The sequence below is a fragment of the Mobula birostris genome, chromosome 6, assembly GCF_030028105.1.
Source record: "Mobula birostris isolate sMobBir1 chromosome 6, sMobBir1.hap1, whole genome shotgun sequence".
Taxonomy (NCBI): Eukaryota; Metazoa; Chordata; class Chondrichthyes; order Myliobatiformes; family Myliobatidae; genus Mobula; species Mobula birostris.
In genome coordinates, this window is record NC_092375.1 from 180,198,031 (window position 1) to 180,217,109 (window position 19,079).

A 19,079-nucleotide genomic window follows, 5' to 3' on the forward strand; every position below is an offset into this window, starting at 1 on the left:
TTCTGAAGGTAGGTTGGTATCTACCTTAAAGAACACGACACAGGACAGAGAGTGGTGAACATCTAGAAAGCAGCTGACACAATGAATTCCTGTCTCCAAATTATTAATGCAGCAAACATTAACATACCTTTACATTTATTAGTAGTCTTGTCCAAAATGGCTTTTGTTGATACTATTTTGCCGTACCTGAAACAGAAAAAAAAATGTATAGTATAAACAACACAGCTGTATCATATAGAGAAATCCTTGAATAGGTCAGGCACCAGCCAGGGTATTATAATCAATTCTGCGTGATCAATAACATTAATTAGAACACAGAATAGCACAGCAAAGTACAGGCCCTTTGGCCAACAATGTGTGCAGACCCTTTAACCTGCTCCCCAGATCGATCAAACCCTCCCCTCCTACATACCACTCCATTTTTCTTTCATCCATTGTCTAGCTAAGAACTTCCTGAATGTCCCTCATGCATCTGATTTTGCCCCCACTCCTGGAAGCACTACCCTTGCACCCACCACTCTGCGTTGTTTAAAAAACAGAAAAATTGACCTCTGATAACTCCCACACACTTTCCTCCAATCACCCTAAAATTTTACCCTCTCATACTAGCCATTTCCATTGTGCAAAAAAAAAATCATTGGCTGACAACTCTTATGTATGCCTTTTACAGACATACCACCCTGCAAAAACTGATTTCAGGGAGGTAGTACCATCAATTTGCGGGAGACTTCCGGGAGAAGTGGGATGTCTGCAATAGAGTAGCTCCTTAGCAGCCGGCCAGCTAGTTTAAATAACGTTAGCTATGCTAATGAACAAATGACACCTGTTAAACTCACCTCAACATGTCTTTTACAGTCTTCACCCACCATGGGCAATAGAAAAGTCATTGTTGCAAACAGTGCAGCAAGCAACACTGTCATTATTTTGACCCCTATTAGGTAGGGGTACACTTTAGTGTAGTCTGGGGTGACGTACGTATTATTTTTTTTTGGAACACTCTGCAATGGCGTTCTCACGTTCTCTCGTTCGTTCTCTCTCTCCCTCGGTCGCTCGCGCGCTCTCAAGCGCTCTCGCTTGCTCTCTCTCCCTCTCTTGTTTGCTTTCTCCCTCGCTCTCTCTCGTGGTCGCTCTCGTGCTCTCTCTTGCTTTTTTCTCGCTCGCTCTCAAAAAAAATTGATTTCCATGATATTATATATAAATTGCTGGCATCAGGGAGCCACTATTAATATGCGGGAGACTCCTGGAAGTTCCGGGGGAGGTGGGATGTCTGCTCTCATCATTTTGCACACCTTTCATCCTCCTTTGCTCCATAGAGAAAAGGCCTAGCTTGATCAGCCTATCCTCATAAAATATGCTCTCTAATCCAGGCAGCATCCTGATAAATCTCTACACCCGCTCTAAATCTGTTCTATAATGAGGAGACCAGAACTGATCACAGTACTCTAACTGTGGCCTAACCAGAGTTTTATAAAGCTTCAATCTATCTTTTTGCTCTTAATTTCTTAATTTTATCTATTTATTCTAAATTTCCCTGCCACTTTCTTGTTTCCAACTACAATTTCCCCTGCCTGCCTGAAAGACACCCAAATTAATTTGTTAATCTTTTCCTTTGTCCCACAACTATTGAAGTTTTGACTGTACAATCTTTTTGTTGGTTTCCTTATTCCTCCCATTCTGTTTTCCCTTGCCATATCCTTGTAACCTTCCTTTGCAGAATTCACTTTCACAATCTGCTAGCTTCCAGTTCATATCAGCAGCTGTATAAAGACAAGAAAATCTGCAGATACTAGAAGTTCAAAGCCACACACACAAAATGCTGGAGGAACTCAGCAGGTCAGGTAGCATCTATAGAAATGAGCAACTAGTTGAGGTTTTAGGCCAAGACCCTTCCTCAGGACTGGTAACGAAGTCAAGTCAAGTCACTTTTTACTGTCATTTCAACCATAACTGCTGGTACAGAACATAATAAAAATGAGACATTTTTCAGGACCATGGTGCTACATGAAACAATACAAAAACTACACTGAACTACGTAAGAAAAAACACAAAAACTACACTAGCCTACAGACCTATCCAGGACTGCATAAAGTGCACAAAACAGTGCAGGCACTACAATAATAATAAATAATAAACAATAAACAAGACAATAGGCACAGTAGAGGGTATAGTTGGTCAGTGTCAAGCCAGGCTCTGGGTATTGAGGAGTCTGATGGCTTGGAGGAAGAAACTGTCTGGTTGTGAGAGCCTGAATGCTTCGGTGCCTTTTGCCAGATGGCAGGAGGGAGAAGAATTTATGAGGGGTGCGTGGGGTCCTTCATAATGCTATTTGTTTTGTGGATGCAGCATGTGGTGTAAATGTCTGTGATGGCGGGAAGAGAGACCCCGATGATCTTCTCAGCCGACCTCACTAACCGCTGTAGGGTCTTGCGATCCGAGGTGGTACAATTTCCAAACCAGGCCGTGATGCAGCTGCTCAGGATGCTCTCAATACAAGGGGGAAATGCCAGAATAAAGAGGTGAGGGGAGGGGAGGAGAAGGAGGCTAGCTGAAAGGTGACGGGTGAAGCCAGGTGAGTGGGAAAGGTAAATGGCTGGAGAGGAAGGAATCTGAAAGGAGAGGAGAGTGGACCATGGGAGAACAGGAAGAAGGGGACCCAGGAGGTGACAGACAACTGTATAAGCTTTTTCATTTGATCTAATGTTAATTTTAACTTTCCTGTTTTTCCATGTATTGCACATTTCTAGTTAGAAAGTCTCTTTCCCGATCCTGAGGAAAGTACTCAAGTGATCTTGAGATTTGTTTTCTGTACATGTCAAACAAGATTCAAAGACTAATAGTAACTTGGTAGACTGGGTCATATCTCGTTTGGCCTAAAGAAGGAAAGTAGTGCAAGCGAGAAAAAAATAATCACTAAATAAATTTATGCTAAATAACTGACATGCATTTTTATCTTCCCAAAAAAAAGCACAAGAACATGAACTTATAGCTTTAACATGCTTTAAAAAAAATGCCATACATCTCCTTCTCCAGTCATTCATCAACAACTCTACAGTTAGCACTGTTTCTACGCTCAAGTCTGTGGGCATCATTATTTCACAGGACCTCACTAACAGAAAGGCTCAGCAGAAAATGAACCTCTTGCAGCAGCCGGTAAAAATTCCATTTTACTAGTGCAATTCTACACTGCCATCACGGACAGCAACCTCACATCAGCCATTACTATCTGGTTGGGTGTAAGTGTCCTCTCTCGGTACACAAAAAAGTGCAGCAAACTGTCAGATCAACAGAAAAGCTTACTGGCTGCAGTTGTCCATCACTGCAGGCCATGTACGCACCCAGGACAAAGAAGTGGGCAGGAAAAAAAATTCACTGCGGATACTACCCACCCTACAAACAGCTTTTGCAAAAGCTCCCTTCCAGAAAGCCCTACTGAGTTCTTAAAATAAAAACCATGCCATCTTTAAAGTTTCTTCCCCCAGGCAGTTAATCTGATCAACCATGCCAGTAGACACTTTAAACCACTTCTGATAGTGCTGTTTATATTCTAAATACATGCTGGCATTTACGTATTTATGCACATTTTATTCCAGATCTGCCCTTTAACCCCTAACTATTTTTATGTAATTATTTATAATTGTTGAATGTTGTTTTTGTTACATGTCACATCTTGACCAACACACAACATATTCCTGATAAATGCAAATGTATATCGTGAATAAAGATGATTCTTGATATGATGTAATACATACAAGCCACCACACAGGGGAGGATTCAGACAAAAATTGATATTGAACAAACAGGAAACATGAGGATAACTGAGAAACTGCTTGGTGAAAGAGAAATGGTGCCTTAACATTAGAAAATTAGCCATAGGATGTCACAAAAGCGCACCAAGGACAGAAATTGAATGCAAACTGAAGACATGACACTACAAGTGGCTGAAAGATTGTTCAGTGGGCTATATTTTAAGAAATGTCCCCGTGAAGAGCAAGAGCAAGTGAGATCTCAGAGAGGAATTGCAGAGCTAAGGGTTGAGCTGGATTGAATTCTTTTTATTTATTATCGAACTGCACTGCCCAGCAATCCCCCGATTTACCCCAGCCTAATCACAGGACAATTTACAATGACCAATTGACCTGCTAACTGGCAAGTCTTTGGACTGTGGGAGGAAACTGGAGCACCCGGAGGAAACCCATGCAGTCACGGGGGGGGGGGGAACGTACAAACTCCCCACATGCAGTGGCGGGAACAATGCCAGAGCAAAGAAAATGTGGAACGTAAAGGAGTTAAGATTTGAATTATTGTTTAGGATTAGCATGAGGTCCAAAGAGAGACAAGGAAAAGGCCACTGTAGGATTTAAATTGGGATTAGATTAGGCCAAAACTAAACTGAGGCAAGCCAATAAAAGTAACATCACAGTAGTGGAAGTAGGTGATCTTTGTGAAGAGGAAGATATTAGCAACACAACCAGAATGAAAGAGAATGATGTCTTTGACTATGATGCAGACAGATTGTGAAGGAAGAGGAAGTACAAGGCATCACAGTAACAATCACAAGTTTCTCCCTGCACCTTGGGCAGCAACTTTACAATTCCTTTTGCGTTTTGTCTGTTTTATGAGGCTGACTGCTGGCTCGATGCTCAGCCCAGCACAAATGGAAGGTATGCAAGGAGCTGGTCAGATTCGAACCCTGGACCTTGCCAGGTACAATGCACAGCAGTGATAATCAGAAGGTGCCATTTGTTACTCTCAGTAGTGTCATACCAGTGTTGTGACAGTGAATTAACCATTGGGACACTTTCAAATTTAGATGTACAGGAAACACAGATGACTCGGGAGGCAACAGATTATTAAAATGGAAGGATGGTGTTTTTTGTAAATCTGTAAAGACATAGCAGACAGTGTCCTCCCACCTTCTCCCAGGAGAGAGAATTTTTAAAAGTTGGAGACCAGCATTAGAGAAGCGAGAACCATTTATAATATCAAATAACCGTGGTAGATGTGGGAGGAAACATGAGTGCTCAGCTCAAGGAAGTTGAGATCAGTAATTTAAGAAAAGGCTACAAATGAAGAAAAATTTTAAATTATGAATTGTAATTACAATAAACCTTGGCTTGCTAGGCAAATAGAAAGGGCAAAGGGATAAGCTCCTGTTAAGCCAAATCAAAATCCTGCATGTGTCAGCAGCCTTTGGCAAACTTGTGCCTTTTCTCAGCAAAATTTCTGTATTTCTGGTGTTAATCACCATTACACAACAAGATCATCATCAGAAAAAGTTTGTCTGCAGTGATATATTTTTTTAAACCACACTGGTCTAAAACATCATCTTCAATCAAGTGCTGTACTTCTGGGATTGCCTTTAACACGTTAAACCAAGGCCTTGACTGTGAAACCAACTGAATGTAAAAAAAATATCTAAGCCCTCATTTCAAGTGAAACAGGCAAGTTATCATCAGCCACCAGTTTCCTGAGAACTTTACGTCTCCACCCCCTTCTTTCCCTTAATTTGCTTTTAATAATGGTATCACTATTAAACTGCTACTCCTGGGACATTCCACACGACTTCCTAGTGAAGACCTTCTGTGTTCTTTCTAATACCATCACATCCCAACAGTAGTGCAGTGACACAATACTCCAAAAGCAGCCTAACTACTATGTTGCACAGCTGCAATGTGACACCCCAACTCTTATATTGAGTGATTCGGCAGGCGTGCCAAATGACTTCTTCACAATCCTAGCCTCCCATGTCACCATTTTTCAGGAACAATGAACTACAGGTCCTGCTGTACATCAAAACTCCTAAGGTCCATATGATTTACTGTACATGCCTGGCTTGTATTTCGTGTCCTAAAATGCATTAGCTCACACTTTGGAATTGGCCTATTATTGTCACATGTGCTGAAATACAGTGAAAACTTTGTCTTGCATCGTGTTCATACGGGCTAATTCCACCCCCCCACCACCACAGTGCATGAGGTAGTACATAGTAAAACAACAACAGGACACAGAATAAAGTATAACAGCTACAAAGAAAGAATTTGATTTGATATCACCAGCATATGTCATGAAATTTGTTGTCTTTATGGCAGCATAACATTGCAATACATAATAATAGAAAAAATGTCAATTACAGTAAATATATATTAAATAAGTAGTGTAACAATAGAAATAAAAATAGTGAGGTAGTGTTCATGGGTTCAATGTCCTTCCAGAAAAATCGGATGGCAGAGGGGATGAAGCTTTTCCTGAATCGTTGCATGTGTGCCTTCGTTTCCGTACCTCCTTCCTGATGGTAGCAATGAGAACAATGAGAACCTGGGTGATGGAGAGAAGGGTCCTTAATGATGGATGTCGCCTTTTTGGGGCATCCCTCCTTCAAGATGCCCTGGATACTATGGAGGCTAGTGCCTGTGATGGAGCTGACTGAGTTTACAATTCTCTGCAGCACATTTCGATCCTGTGCAGTAGCACATCCACTCCCCCCCACCCCGCCACTCCCCATACCAGACGGTGCTGCAGCCGGTTAGAATGCTCTGTAGAAACTTGCAAGTGTCTTTGTTGATGTTCCAAATCTCCTCAAACTCCTGGTGAAATATAGTCACTGCTCTGCCTTCTTTGTAGCTGCACCAACATGTTGGGTCCAGAATAGATCGGAGATATTGACACCCAGGAATTTGAAACTGCTCACCCTTTCCACTTGCAGTGGAAGTAGACAGCACGGTGCAAGATCATAACGAGGTAGATTGTGAGGTTAATGTTACTGTACTGGGAAATTGTTCAATATCCTATAACAGTGGAGTAGAAGCTGTCCTTGATCCTGGTGGTTTCTGCTTTCAGGTTTTTTTTATTGTGAGCCTATGGTAGAGGGGAGAAGAGAGAACGTCCAGGTGGGTGAGGTCTTTGAATATGTTGGCTGCTTTAATGAGAGTGAGAAATGTCGACACATTCCATAGAAGGGAGGTTGGTTCCTGTGATGTGCAGAACTGTCTAAAACTCTGCAGTTTCCTGCAGACAGGTACAGAGCAGTTATCATATCAAGGCTTTTCGTCCGAAATATCAGTTGACCTTATATTTGCTTTACAGTGTCACGCAACTCATGATCTTAAACAAGAGGACCACTGCAGATCCAACTCAGTGGAGCCCAGCACCCAACAAGCCACCGTTACCTTAGCACATTTTTCCATTTATTTCTGCGACAGCATCGCACCTTACCACCACACTTCCTGTGGGAGCAAAGCTCTTCCTTGCGACAAATGGGAAGCTTCTCATCGTTTGGAGTTTACACTCAAGAACCAGTCTCAGTGGTTGAACAGACGCGTGCTAACAGGGCTTGCATTTGTGCACACTCAGGAGGCCAAGCACCATCACCAAAGATGTCCCGTTGATTCCATGTGTTTGCACCATCAGATTCGTAAAATGTACACTCTTTTTCAAGCTCCATTCCTCAAAGAGATTACCAGACAAATACAAGATTTGAGGAAATGTTTGAAGGCCCCATAGAGGAAGCAATATGAAAAGATCCCCACTGACTTCAGGTAATCTATGGTCCATAACCATTTACCACAAAACCATGTGGGAAGATATTGGGGTCTTTGAGTCCAGGTTTCAGAAGTCCTATATAAACAGTACAAATTCATGATCTCCAACTCCAAAGTCACTAGAACTCATCTGTGGAAGTACACGTGGTCCCACGAACCTCGTTATTTACCTCAGCAATCCACAACACCAAAGTGGGAGCAAGTCATCCTTAGTTGTGAAGGGGTGTCTACAGCCTCAGAAAAAGGGACATTCAATAAAATGCAGAGACTTGATTTGAAAAGCAAAATGAACTTTAGGTCATTAGGTTCAGGTGGTCATGGTTAATCATTTAACATTTGCTTCCAAAATGGTCCAATTTAATTCCTAATAACGTTAAAAAATTATTCACAATGGGCATCAGTCGATGAAACGAAAAGTAATGGGATTTTACTGCATGAATTATTAATGAAGAGCATAAAAGGAATCAGAGGATGAAAACAGGAATTATAAATCTGAAGTTGGCAGCCATATAAGATTGACAAATAAGAGAAAATCCGCAAATGCTGGAAATCCAAGAGACACACACAAAAATGCTGGAAGAACTCAGCAGGCCAGGCAGCATCTATGGAAAGGAGTCAACAGTCAATGTTTTGGGCTGAGACCCTTAGGCAGGACCTGATGAGTCATGACGAAGGGTCTCGGACCAAAACGTTGACTGTTGACTCTTTTCCATAGATGCTGCCTGGCCTGCTGAGTTCCTCCAGCACTTCGTGCTTGTAGCCATAAAAGATTAGTTGCTTCACAAGCGAGATACTTGTATGTAGAATATACAGAAGTTCATTTGAGCAGCAAGCTAGGAAACAGTGATCCTGAAGTAATAAAGAAAAATTTTCACCTGAACAGAAATACCACTGAAGATGTTAGTCCTAGAATAAAGCATTTAGCACTAAGGCACTTGTGTAATCATTAACTTCAGGAATATTCAAGCATCCTGCAATAGTGTTCAGATACATCAACTAAAAATAATTTCAAACTGTGGGTAAATTCTGCTGTATACTATCAACACTGGCCTCCTGAGCCAAGGTCTATCTGAAGACACAAGAGCCCGCAGGTGCTGGAAATCTGGAGCAAAAAAAAACAAACTGCTCAAACAATTAAGTGGGTCAAGCTGAATCTGTGAAGGCAAAGGGATGAATAGTGCTATTTGTCCAGCTAAACAGAAACTTCATGAAATTCAGTGCAAAGCATTCTCAGCATGAAATTCCTTCCTTGTTACAGTATTGTCAGATGCCTTATCCCAAGATTCTGAAACATGCCTTTGATACTATTACAGTATCAGAGATTGTTTTCTCTTCCCTGCATATAGAAATTTACATTATGTCTGTTTAAGGGGCATATGACAGAACTGTGATAATGCATGAAATCATGTTTTCACATTAATTTAATCAACATTTATCTAATATGCATTTAAAATATGATGAGATTATATGGCCTCACTGTATGATTTTCATTTCTGCTACATCTCAAATTATCAGACACTGAATGGCCAATGAGGGAGTAGTCTCAGAATTTTTTTTTAAAAGGAATAAAGGCACTTTCAAGAAGGTTTAAAGAACTAGACTGAATACCAAAGCAGAAACAAAATTCAGAAGATGCAGCAACTCTGATGAAATATCATGATCTTATATTAACTTTCTGTGTCATACCTTATCAAATATTTCTCGCATTTTGTACCTCAGAGGACATTGTCTTTTCTGTAATAGTACTTCAAATGCCATTACAAGAGCAACACACAATGTGCTGGAGGAGCTCAGCAGGTCAGGCAGCATCTAAGGATGTGACATTTCAGGCTGAAACCCTTCATCAGGATTTACAAGATGACATTTTGTGCCTTCATTTTTACCATTGATTTCAAACTCTCGCTGCTCATTGCACAAATTTCATCCTCAACTTTGTAAGAAAAAAATTATTTTATTGTATCCAGAATACACCAATCGATCATGAGAAACTTTCCAGTTGATATTCCTTGGCTTAGTAGTTGCACATGGCCCCACTTAATGTGTGATAATGGTGACAAAGAGGGTAACTGATCCTTTCTGTAACATAGAAATAGTGGAAATCAATCACATTATTTCTGCTCAGTCTGATACCAGATAACTCTCTGCTTCCCTTTCAATCATTCTTTTTCCTCCTCATTCCTTCTCTGACACTTCCCACAACCTGAGAGCTGACATTAAGCAGTAATTGCTCCCAGCTTTAGCTCGCTTGGGGAATGGTGCTCAAAGATTTAGGCAAAAGCATGAGCTTGCATCCGTTTGCATTTGTGGATGGGGACCATCAGCACGCACTTAGAGTAGGGTTATGACCCGAGTGCTTCCACGTTGGTGTACAGGTGTGGCACCCTATCTAGTAGAGGCTGGGCTCCAGTTTCATTACCGAATCAAGGTCTTGACCAGTTAGATGCGTGGGAATATTGTTGTGCGATGGTCAACACGTTCAAAAACTGGACCTACATCTATCTGCTATAGTACAAGCAAATCACTATTTGTCTTCTTTTGCACATTGGTTTCTTGTCTGTCTTTGTTAATGTAAGGTTTTTCATAAATTCTATTGGATTTCTTTATTTTCCTGTAAATGCCTGCAAGAAAATAAATCTCAAGATAGATGTACTTTGATATTAAATTTATATCGACTTTGATGACAACTCAAGTGTTTATCTGAAAAAGGACACAATACTTCATTGGGCAGGGCATGCTAAATTGGTAGCATTCACCGGAGTGAGAAGTTTGAGAGTTTAAGCCTCCCTCCAAAGTCTTGAGGAGCAATCTTAAGATGTTGCTGTAAAGATGCAGTAATACACATTTGAGATTGCAGTCTTTCTTAGAAGATGTTCAACCTTGGTCTTATCTTCTCTCCCAGCTCAGTAAGGAAGTATAGGTTGAGTAGCCCTCATCTGAAATGCTTGGGGCTGGAAGTGTTTCGGATTTCGGAATATATATTAAGATAGCTTGGGGTCGCCATCATTTCCGACTCCAGAATTAATGTGCTACCGGTAAGCAATCTTTATCTTACACTTGTTCATCACACACGTGCCTAACAGTAAAAATGATTAAATACCATTAATATATTGAAAATATAATGTGTGCAGGGTAACAAAAGCCACATATCAACATTGGGAGTATACCTGAATCAGCTGTTGAACTACAGCAGGCTTTCAGTCTCCATCCATGATGCCGTGTATTGATTAAAAGGTTTTAGTCCACTATAGCTGCATTTTACATTTTTTAGGTTTTATGTAAGGTATAAAGACAATCAGATTTGTTGGCTAGAATGTTCTGGTGTTATATTTTCATCAATGACAATCTTCACAAACACAAAGAATTTCTCTGTGGCTTCGGGGTCAGCAGACACTATCTTCAAAAAAAAGTTTTAAAATCTTTAACAATTTAAAATAGTTCAAACTTAATTGTCACTCAACCATACATGAAAACAGCAAAATAAACAGCAGTCAAGGTCCAACACACAGTACCAACAGTTATACACAGCACAGGGCACATATAGCATACAAGATATCAGTAAAATATAGTCACACACAAAAAACAAGTCCAAGACTTGTGAGTCCGTGAATGTTGCAGAAACTGGCAAACAAAATATATCTCGTCTTCTGCTGAGTGAGCACTACAGCTCAGCACTGACTCCAGCTCAGACGCTGTGTCACGCCGCCTCTGGTGGAGTGCACCGACACTTGACGCCTCTCTTCTGGGCAGTTGTTAACAGGCGACACCGCGGCTTGAGGCCTGGTCCTCCCCTACGACTAAAGCCCAGCAGCTCCACTGCCTTCTGCCAATAAGTCAGTGAATTTAAATTAAAAATTTAATGCCGTGCCTTTTCTTAAATTTCTGCAACCAGTCTGCAGGATGTTCACAATTACCTTCAATTTTCAGTTCGTCGTGATGGATTTTCCTTTGTTTCATGATCAGCATACCATTAAACAGCATATGTTCACTCCAGTGCTGATGAATCCTCTCTTTCAATACACGATCGAGATCTTCATTTTTCACTTTATGTGGTGTTTTTCTAATTTTCATTCACTTCTGTTCCTTACACATCGGAGTTCACTTCTTAGAACGGTCTGTGATGCAGAGACCCACACGTTGCCTAGAAACCTTCCTAGTGCCTTGTGGAACTTTCCATTTTGAAATGTCATTAGACCATAAGATATAGGAGAAGAATTAGGCCGCTTGGCCCATCAAGACTGCCCTGCCATTTCATCATGGTTGATCCATTTTTCCTCTTAGCCCCAATCTCCTGCCTTCTTCCCAAATCCCTTCATAACCTGATTAATCAAGAATCTATCAACCTCTGCCTTAAATATACATAAAGATTTGACTTTTGCATTTGCCTGCCTCAACACAGACTCAACCTGCAAATTAACCTATAGAGAATCCTGCACAAGGAATCCTTTAAGTTCCTCAGCATACACATCACCAAGGATCTCATGTGGTCTGTACATACTGGCTGTGTGGTGAAAAAAAATCACAACAGTGCCTCTTTCACCTCAGATGGTTGGAAGTAGTTTGGCATGAGTCCCCACATCCCAAGTACTTTCTACAGGGGCACAATTGAGAGCATCCTAACTGGCTGCATCACTGCCTGGTATGGGAACTGCACCTCCCTTAATCACAGGACTCTGCAGAGAGTGGTGCAGACAGCCCAGCGCATCTGTAGATGTGAACTTCCCACTATTCAGTACATTTACAAAGATAGGTGTGTAAAAAGGGCCCGAAGGATCATTGAGGTACCAGAGTCACTCCAACCACAAACTGTTCCAGCTAGTACCATCCAGGAAACAGTACCACAGCATTAAAGCCAAAACCTACAGGCTCCAGGATAGCTTCTTCCACCAGGCATCAGACTGATTAATGCATGCTGATATAATAGTATTTATGTTATATTGACTGTCCTGTTGTACCTACTATTTATTATAAATTACTATAAATTGCACATTAGATGGAGACGTAACATAAAGATTTTTACTCAGGTACGTGAAGGAAGTAAGTAATAAAGTCAAGTCAAAGTCAGTTCAGGCACAAAATATTTAAAACAAAAAGCCAATTAAAAATACACCTTTCACATACATCAATTCAGCATGAAAGCTCTTGGAATAATGTTGAAGTAATCCATGTTAGTGTAAAGGATTGTTTGTACCATACTGAATTATTCCAAGCATACATGACTACCAATTTGAAATGTACAGTGTCCTCAGTCAAGCATCAGCCACTTCAGGTGAAGAATTTGCCATACACCCTATCCTCGTTATATGCGTCTTCAGACAATGCGGATTCACAGTTATGCGAGGAACCTATTTCTACCAACGTCTCGTTGTATGCATCCAAAACTCACAGTTATGCGAGGAGCACTGCCTTCCCGCCAATACAAGTCAGGTGCGCGCGCCTCACAATCTCTCTCCCGCCGCTCTCGCATTGGTTTTGGCAATGTGTGGATGCGCGATCTTAAACTTCTGTTGGTTTTACCTATGGTGCAGTGATTTGCACTTGAAATATTTAACCATGCCCCCTAAGCGTCCGATGTCATGTCCTGAGCAGTCAGCCGAGCAGCAGAGAACCACTTTAACTCTTGAAAAAAAGTTGGAAATTATAAACAGCGTGGCATCAGCTGAAGGTAACACAACTCTGGGACGCTACTTCCAGTACGGAATCTTGCCCTTAAAATTCTTTTGTTGCTTGACAATGCGCCAGCCCATCCTAAACATTTGGACAGCATTCATCCTAACATAACAGTGTGTTTCCTGCCACCTAACACAACATCGCTGATTCAACCACTCAACTGGTGTAATCCATACTCAAGGCGTACGTTTTTTTACCGCAAACTATCTCTCAGATGCTGCAAGCAATAGACGATTTTGAAAATCCCGTGAGTTTACCAACGATGAGGGAATGGTGGAAGTCGGAACACTTGGCACAAATGGCAATGGACATGGACCCACGTTTAGAACGGAGTCAGCATTTCAGTCATTCCCTGCCGTCAACCCTTCTTCCCTACAAGCAAATTCAAAACAAAATGCTGCCAAGCAAATTACCCTCACCACTTTATTCAAATCGGTAACACCTTCTGCTGCAGGCAGTTCTAAGAGTTATGTGAGTCTTCCTTCACCCCTTGCTGTGCTTCATATGATCCTGACAACCACAACCATCCACCTTATCCATGTAAAGCTGCCCGACACCACAACAACCACTCATCTCCCGGAGCGAACACACCTGCCACCGTTGGTGAGTACTGTACACCTGAGGATGTTAATTTTCTACGATTTATTACATTGAATATTACCTTAAGTTGATGAAATATAATACAAATGTTGTCTTGTAGTACTGCTTTTGTTTCCTATTCGTATGAAAATGTGAATAAGTTACAGATAAAACATATTTAGGAAGCCCTCTAGAACGCATCCCTATTTCCTCCATTTAAATAATTATTCACATTATGCAATTTCACATTATACGTCAACTTCAAGGAATGTATCCCCCGCATATAACGAGGATAGAGTATATATTTTTTTAAAAAAACAACAAAATTACTTCCATTAGGGCGAGTATTGCTACAGATAATTGTAACCTCTATGGCCAACCTTGTAAGAGGATGGCAACTATGTCAAAATTTACAAGTATTTCTGATTGCAACAAAGAATAAGCCACATTTCTGATGTACAATTCTAAGATTGTAACAAGGAGTAAACCATCAACTTTCTGTCTTGACCCTGTCCCTACCACACTTTTTAAGGACTCTTTTAATAGTGTTTTTAATTCTGTTAGAAAACATCCCTTGAAACTGGAGTTTTTCCAGATGCCCTCAAAACTGCAGCTGTCAAACATCTACTTAAAAAAGCCAAACCTTGAGAGTGAGGTACTAACTAACTACAGACCTCATAAACTCTTCCCTTCTTGGGCAAGATTCTTGAGAACGTTATTTTCAGTCAACTCAATAACATTTTGAATGAGAACAATATTCTAGAAAAGTTTCAGTCAGGTTTTAGAGCAAACCACAGCACAGAGACAGCCCTTACCAAAATTGTCAGTGACCTTAGGCTCAGCAATAATGCCAACAGTGTCCCAGTTCTCATTCTCCTAGATCTAAGCACTGCATTTAACACAAATGATCAAAACATTTTTTAGATTGCCTTGAGAACTCAGCTGGCCTCTCTCGGAGCACTCTTCATTGGTTTTGCTTATAAATCTTAGAGAATTGCATTTGTCCACCTTGGAGACCATTTTTTGAAGAGTTACGATGCAACTTTTGGTGTCGCTCAGGGAAGCTGCCTAGGTCCCCCACTCTTCTCCTTTTACATGCTCCCCTTGGGAGACATCATTTGACAGCATAAACTTGATTTCCACCGTTATACAGATGACATACAATTGTATATCTCAGCTGAGCCTGATGATGATAACACCTCATTTTATCTGACTTCTGGTATGTCTGCAATAAACAAATGATTGAGCAAGAGTTTCCTGAAACTAAATGAAAGCAAAACTGAAATACCTTTTTAGTTGGTAGCAAAGCCAAAAGAGATACATTTATTGTAAACGGAAGCTTAGCTCCCCTTGTGAAATCAGAAGTAATAGGGCTGGGTATTATCTTTGATTCAGAATTTTAAAATCCCACATAAAGGAAGTAACCAGAGAATCATTTATGCACTTAAGAAATATGGCAAAGGTATGTTCATTTCTATCACATAATGACTCTGTAAAACTAAATGACGCCTTTACATTGAATAGATTTGATTACTGCAAGACACTTTTTCCTGGCTTTCCAAAACAATCTATTGACAAACCTTAACTGATTCAGAACACCACTGCTAGACTTTTAACTAAAACCAGGATGTGGGAGCATATCACTGCCATCCTAACTACTCTGCACGGCTTCCTGTATCTTTTAGGAATTGATTTTAAAGTTCCCTTACTAGTATTTGAAGTTCTCAATATTCTGGGACCAGAGTACAGCACAGAATTACTTTCGTTTTATAATCTTCTTCAGCTGGTCTCTTAAATTTAGACAACCTCCCTCAAGGATATTAGCCCTTTTATAAACTATGCTCAATATGGGACACAATCTCAGTTCACATTTTTAAATGCTAGCTCAAAACCTATTTAATTTTGCTTTTAACTAACATCATCTTTTATTTTTTATGTTTGCACTTTATCCTATGGTAAAGCACTTTGAGCTCAAAGTCAAAGTAAATTTTATGATCAGAGTACCTGTATGTCACCACACACAACCCTGAGATTCCCTTTCCTGTGGGCATAGTCAGTAAACCTATAGAATAGTAACTATAACAGGATCAATGAATGATCAAGTGGAGCATAGAAGACAACAAACTGTGTAAATGTGAATATAAATAAATAGCAATGAAAAAGCAAGAACATGAGATAAAGACTCCTTAAAGTGAAATCACTGGTTGTGGGAACATCTCAATAGAATAGTGTAGTTATCCCTCCCCCACCCCCCCCCCCCAAAGGGACTGATGGTTGTGGGGGAGATCATTGTGGACTTCAGGCATGCCAGGAGTCACACTCACGTCCCCATCTATATCAACAGAACTGTAGTGAAGCGTGGATCAGGCTTCAAATTCCTTGGTGTCCACATTTCCAAGGATCTCACCTAGTCCCTGAACTCCTTCATCCTGATCAAAAAGGCGCAACAGCACCCTTATTTCCTGCAGAGCATCAAGAAAGCTCACCTCTGTCCCAGGATACTGAAGGACTTTTAACGCTGTACCGTTGAGAGCATACTCACCAACTCCATCTCAGTGTGGTATGGCAATTGTCCCGTATCGGACCGCAAAGCACTCCAGCAGGTGGTGAAAACTGCCCAGCGGATTATTGGTACCCAATTGCCCACCATTGAGAACATCTACCATAAATGCTGCCTGGAGAGGGCGACAAGCATGATCAGAGATGCATCTCACCCTAATCATGGACTTTTTACTCTCCTCCCATCCGGTAGGTGCCACAGGAGCCTCCGCTCCCACACCAGCAGGCACAGGAAGAGCTTCTTCCCTGAGGCTGTAACGCTGCTGAATCTCACATCACAGCGTTAAGCAGTATTGCATCCATATTGTACTGTCTCAGTACTTCTATATTTGTGTGCTGTAGCACTTTTTATTTATTCGCAGTTATTTCGTAAATAACACTATTCTTTGCATTTCTGGTCAGATGCTAAATGCATTTCATTGGGTTTGTATCTGTACTCGGCACAATGACGATAAAGTTGAATCTAATCTAATCTAAATGTTTTTGAACCAGGTGGTCTGAGTCCTCAGGCTGTTGTACCTTCTACCTGATGGCAGCAGTGAGAAGAGAGCATGGCCTGGGTGGCAGCTATCTCTGATGATGCTGCTTTCCTATGACAGCGTGTCACCTAGATGTGCTCATTAGTTGGGGACGAGGCTACATCGTTTGTATGGAAAGTACTCTTTAAATAATTTTGTATTATTGATAAAACTTGATTTATCATCCTTTACTTGCAGATTTTCTATTGCCTTGGGCTTCACGTGCTTGATCTACGTTGATCTTCAGGAGGCAGCCTGACACTAAATACAGGCAAGGAAGTTCACGTTATAGACCGAATTTAAAGAACTGTGTACAGAACAACAAGATTGCATACACAGGCCTTTTTTTTTAAAAAAAAAAAGCCCTCTAGCAGCTCGTGATGCTACAGCTGTAACAAAAAAACTGTATCCTTTAGTTTGGATCCATTATTTACATAGTCTGAAAATGAAGAATCAAATTTTTCCCCACAAAATGTTCGCCTCTTTCCGTCAGAACAGAAGCAGTTCTGAAAGTGAGAAAATTAAGTTGACTTGAAACATGAATATTTTAATGTCAGTTCACATCCCACCTCCTGCACTTCCCATCTCCACCCTCCCCCTCTGGTCTCTTACACAATCAGCTTCTTAATACAACCCCATCACTTTCCAATGACTATGTACGGGTTTTCTTTTAAGAAGCTCTTCAGTAAATGAAAATATAATTTCCAGAATATATCAAAATTCAACAAGTCAGTTTTGGTCAGGATATGTACATGTATGTCTGTTTTATCACAGTGGAAATGCACACAACATTAACAGCTATTTTCGAAGATAAAGGCTAATTAATAGGTGCTTTCACCGGCTGCACCTTCAGAATGGGAGCTTTAAAAGCAGACATTACAGCCAAGGTCCAAGACTCTATTGAATGAGTCAGTTGGAGACTATATTCAGATCTAAGTGATACATTCCCACTATCGGACCTATCAAGGAGCAGGCTCACATTTTCCAGGACTGCCATTTCATAGTTGTCAGACATCTTGCAGGCAACTTCCAGCCATTTCTGCACGTGGCCATCCACCTCAGCCTTTTGCATGCTGGCACTACGAACACAGCTAACTCCTTAGCCACAGAACTATTCCAAGTGGCTGCAGTTGGTGCATTTCAGAACTCACTCCAAAATTGATGATTCACCTCATTTACTTTCTCTTCAATGACAGAAATGGGGTTGCATGAAGACTTGAGCAGTTTATAGGTTCCCCATAGTTCAGCCCTTTTGTAAATGCAATCACAACAGAACATTTATACCACAAGTATACCATAAGACATACGGACTAATTCTCCTCATTCAGCCCATCGAGTCTGTTCCACCATTTCATCATGGCTGATCCATTTCCCTCTTAACCCATATCTCTTCACAGCCTGACTAATCAAGAACCAATCAACCTCTGCCTTAAGTACACCCAATGACCTGGCCTCCACAGATTCACCACCCTCTGGCTAAAGAAATTCCGCCTCATCTCTGTTCTAAATGGACGTCCCTCTAGTCTAAAGTTGTGCCCTCTGGTCTTAGACTCCCACACCAAAGGACTATCAGAATCCATCATGGCTATCTCCCTCCTTTCATTAACTCTGACACATGACAGGCATTGCCGCATACAATAGCGTTGTTACAAAGAAAACTATGACTTCACCACTTCTCTCGTAAACTATACCATTAACTTCCTCAAGGACAAATTTTACTGTCTCTCATTCTGGGAATATACTATAACATACATCTAAATGGTTTTTATTTAACATTTGGAACACCAATAATATGAAGCCAGTCCGCAGAGGTGAGAAACATCAGTGCAGACGGTAAGATATATGAGCAGAATTTGGCCATTTGGCCCATCGAGTCTGCTCTGCCATTTCACATTGGTTGATCCATTTCCCTCTCAGCCCCAATCTCCTGCTTCTCCCCATATCCCTTCATGCCCTGACTAATCAAGAATCAATCAACCTCTGCCTTAAATATACCCAATGACTTGGCCTCCTCAGCCACCTGTGGCAATGAAGGCCACATACTCACCATCCTCTGGCAAAGAATTTCCTTCTCATTTCTGTTCTAAAAGGAAGCCCCTCTAATGAGGCCAAGCCCTCTGGTCTTAGACTCTCCCACCATCGGAGAGACTACACCCACTCTATCGAGGTCTTTCAACATTTGATAGGTTTCAATGAGAACCCCGCTCCCCCCATTCTT

The 19,079-nt window shown here is 41.0% G+C and overlaps 1 protein-coding gene across 3 annotated transcripts in view; it reads right to left on the reverse strand.

Moving 5' to 3' along the window:
• The window catches only part of LOC140199625 (RNA-binding motif, single-stranded-interacting protein 1-like), a 215,447-nt gene that overhangs the window by 95,134 nt on the left and 101,234 nt on the right, over positions 1 to 19,079 (reverse strand). For all 3 annotated transcript variants that reach the window (XM_072262018.1, XM_072262017.1, XM_072262019.1), the window contains exon 3: positions 128 to 186. In XM_072262018.1, the coding sequence (XP_072118119.1) occupies positions 128 to 186 (59 nt within the window). The remainder of the gene's footprint in view (positions 1 to 127; positions 187 to 19,079) is intronic.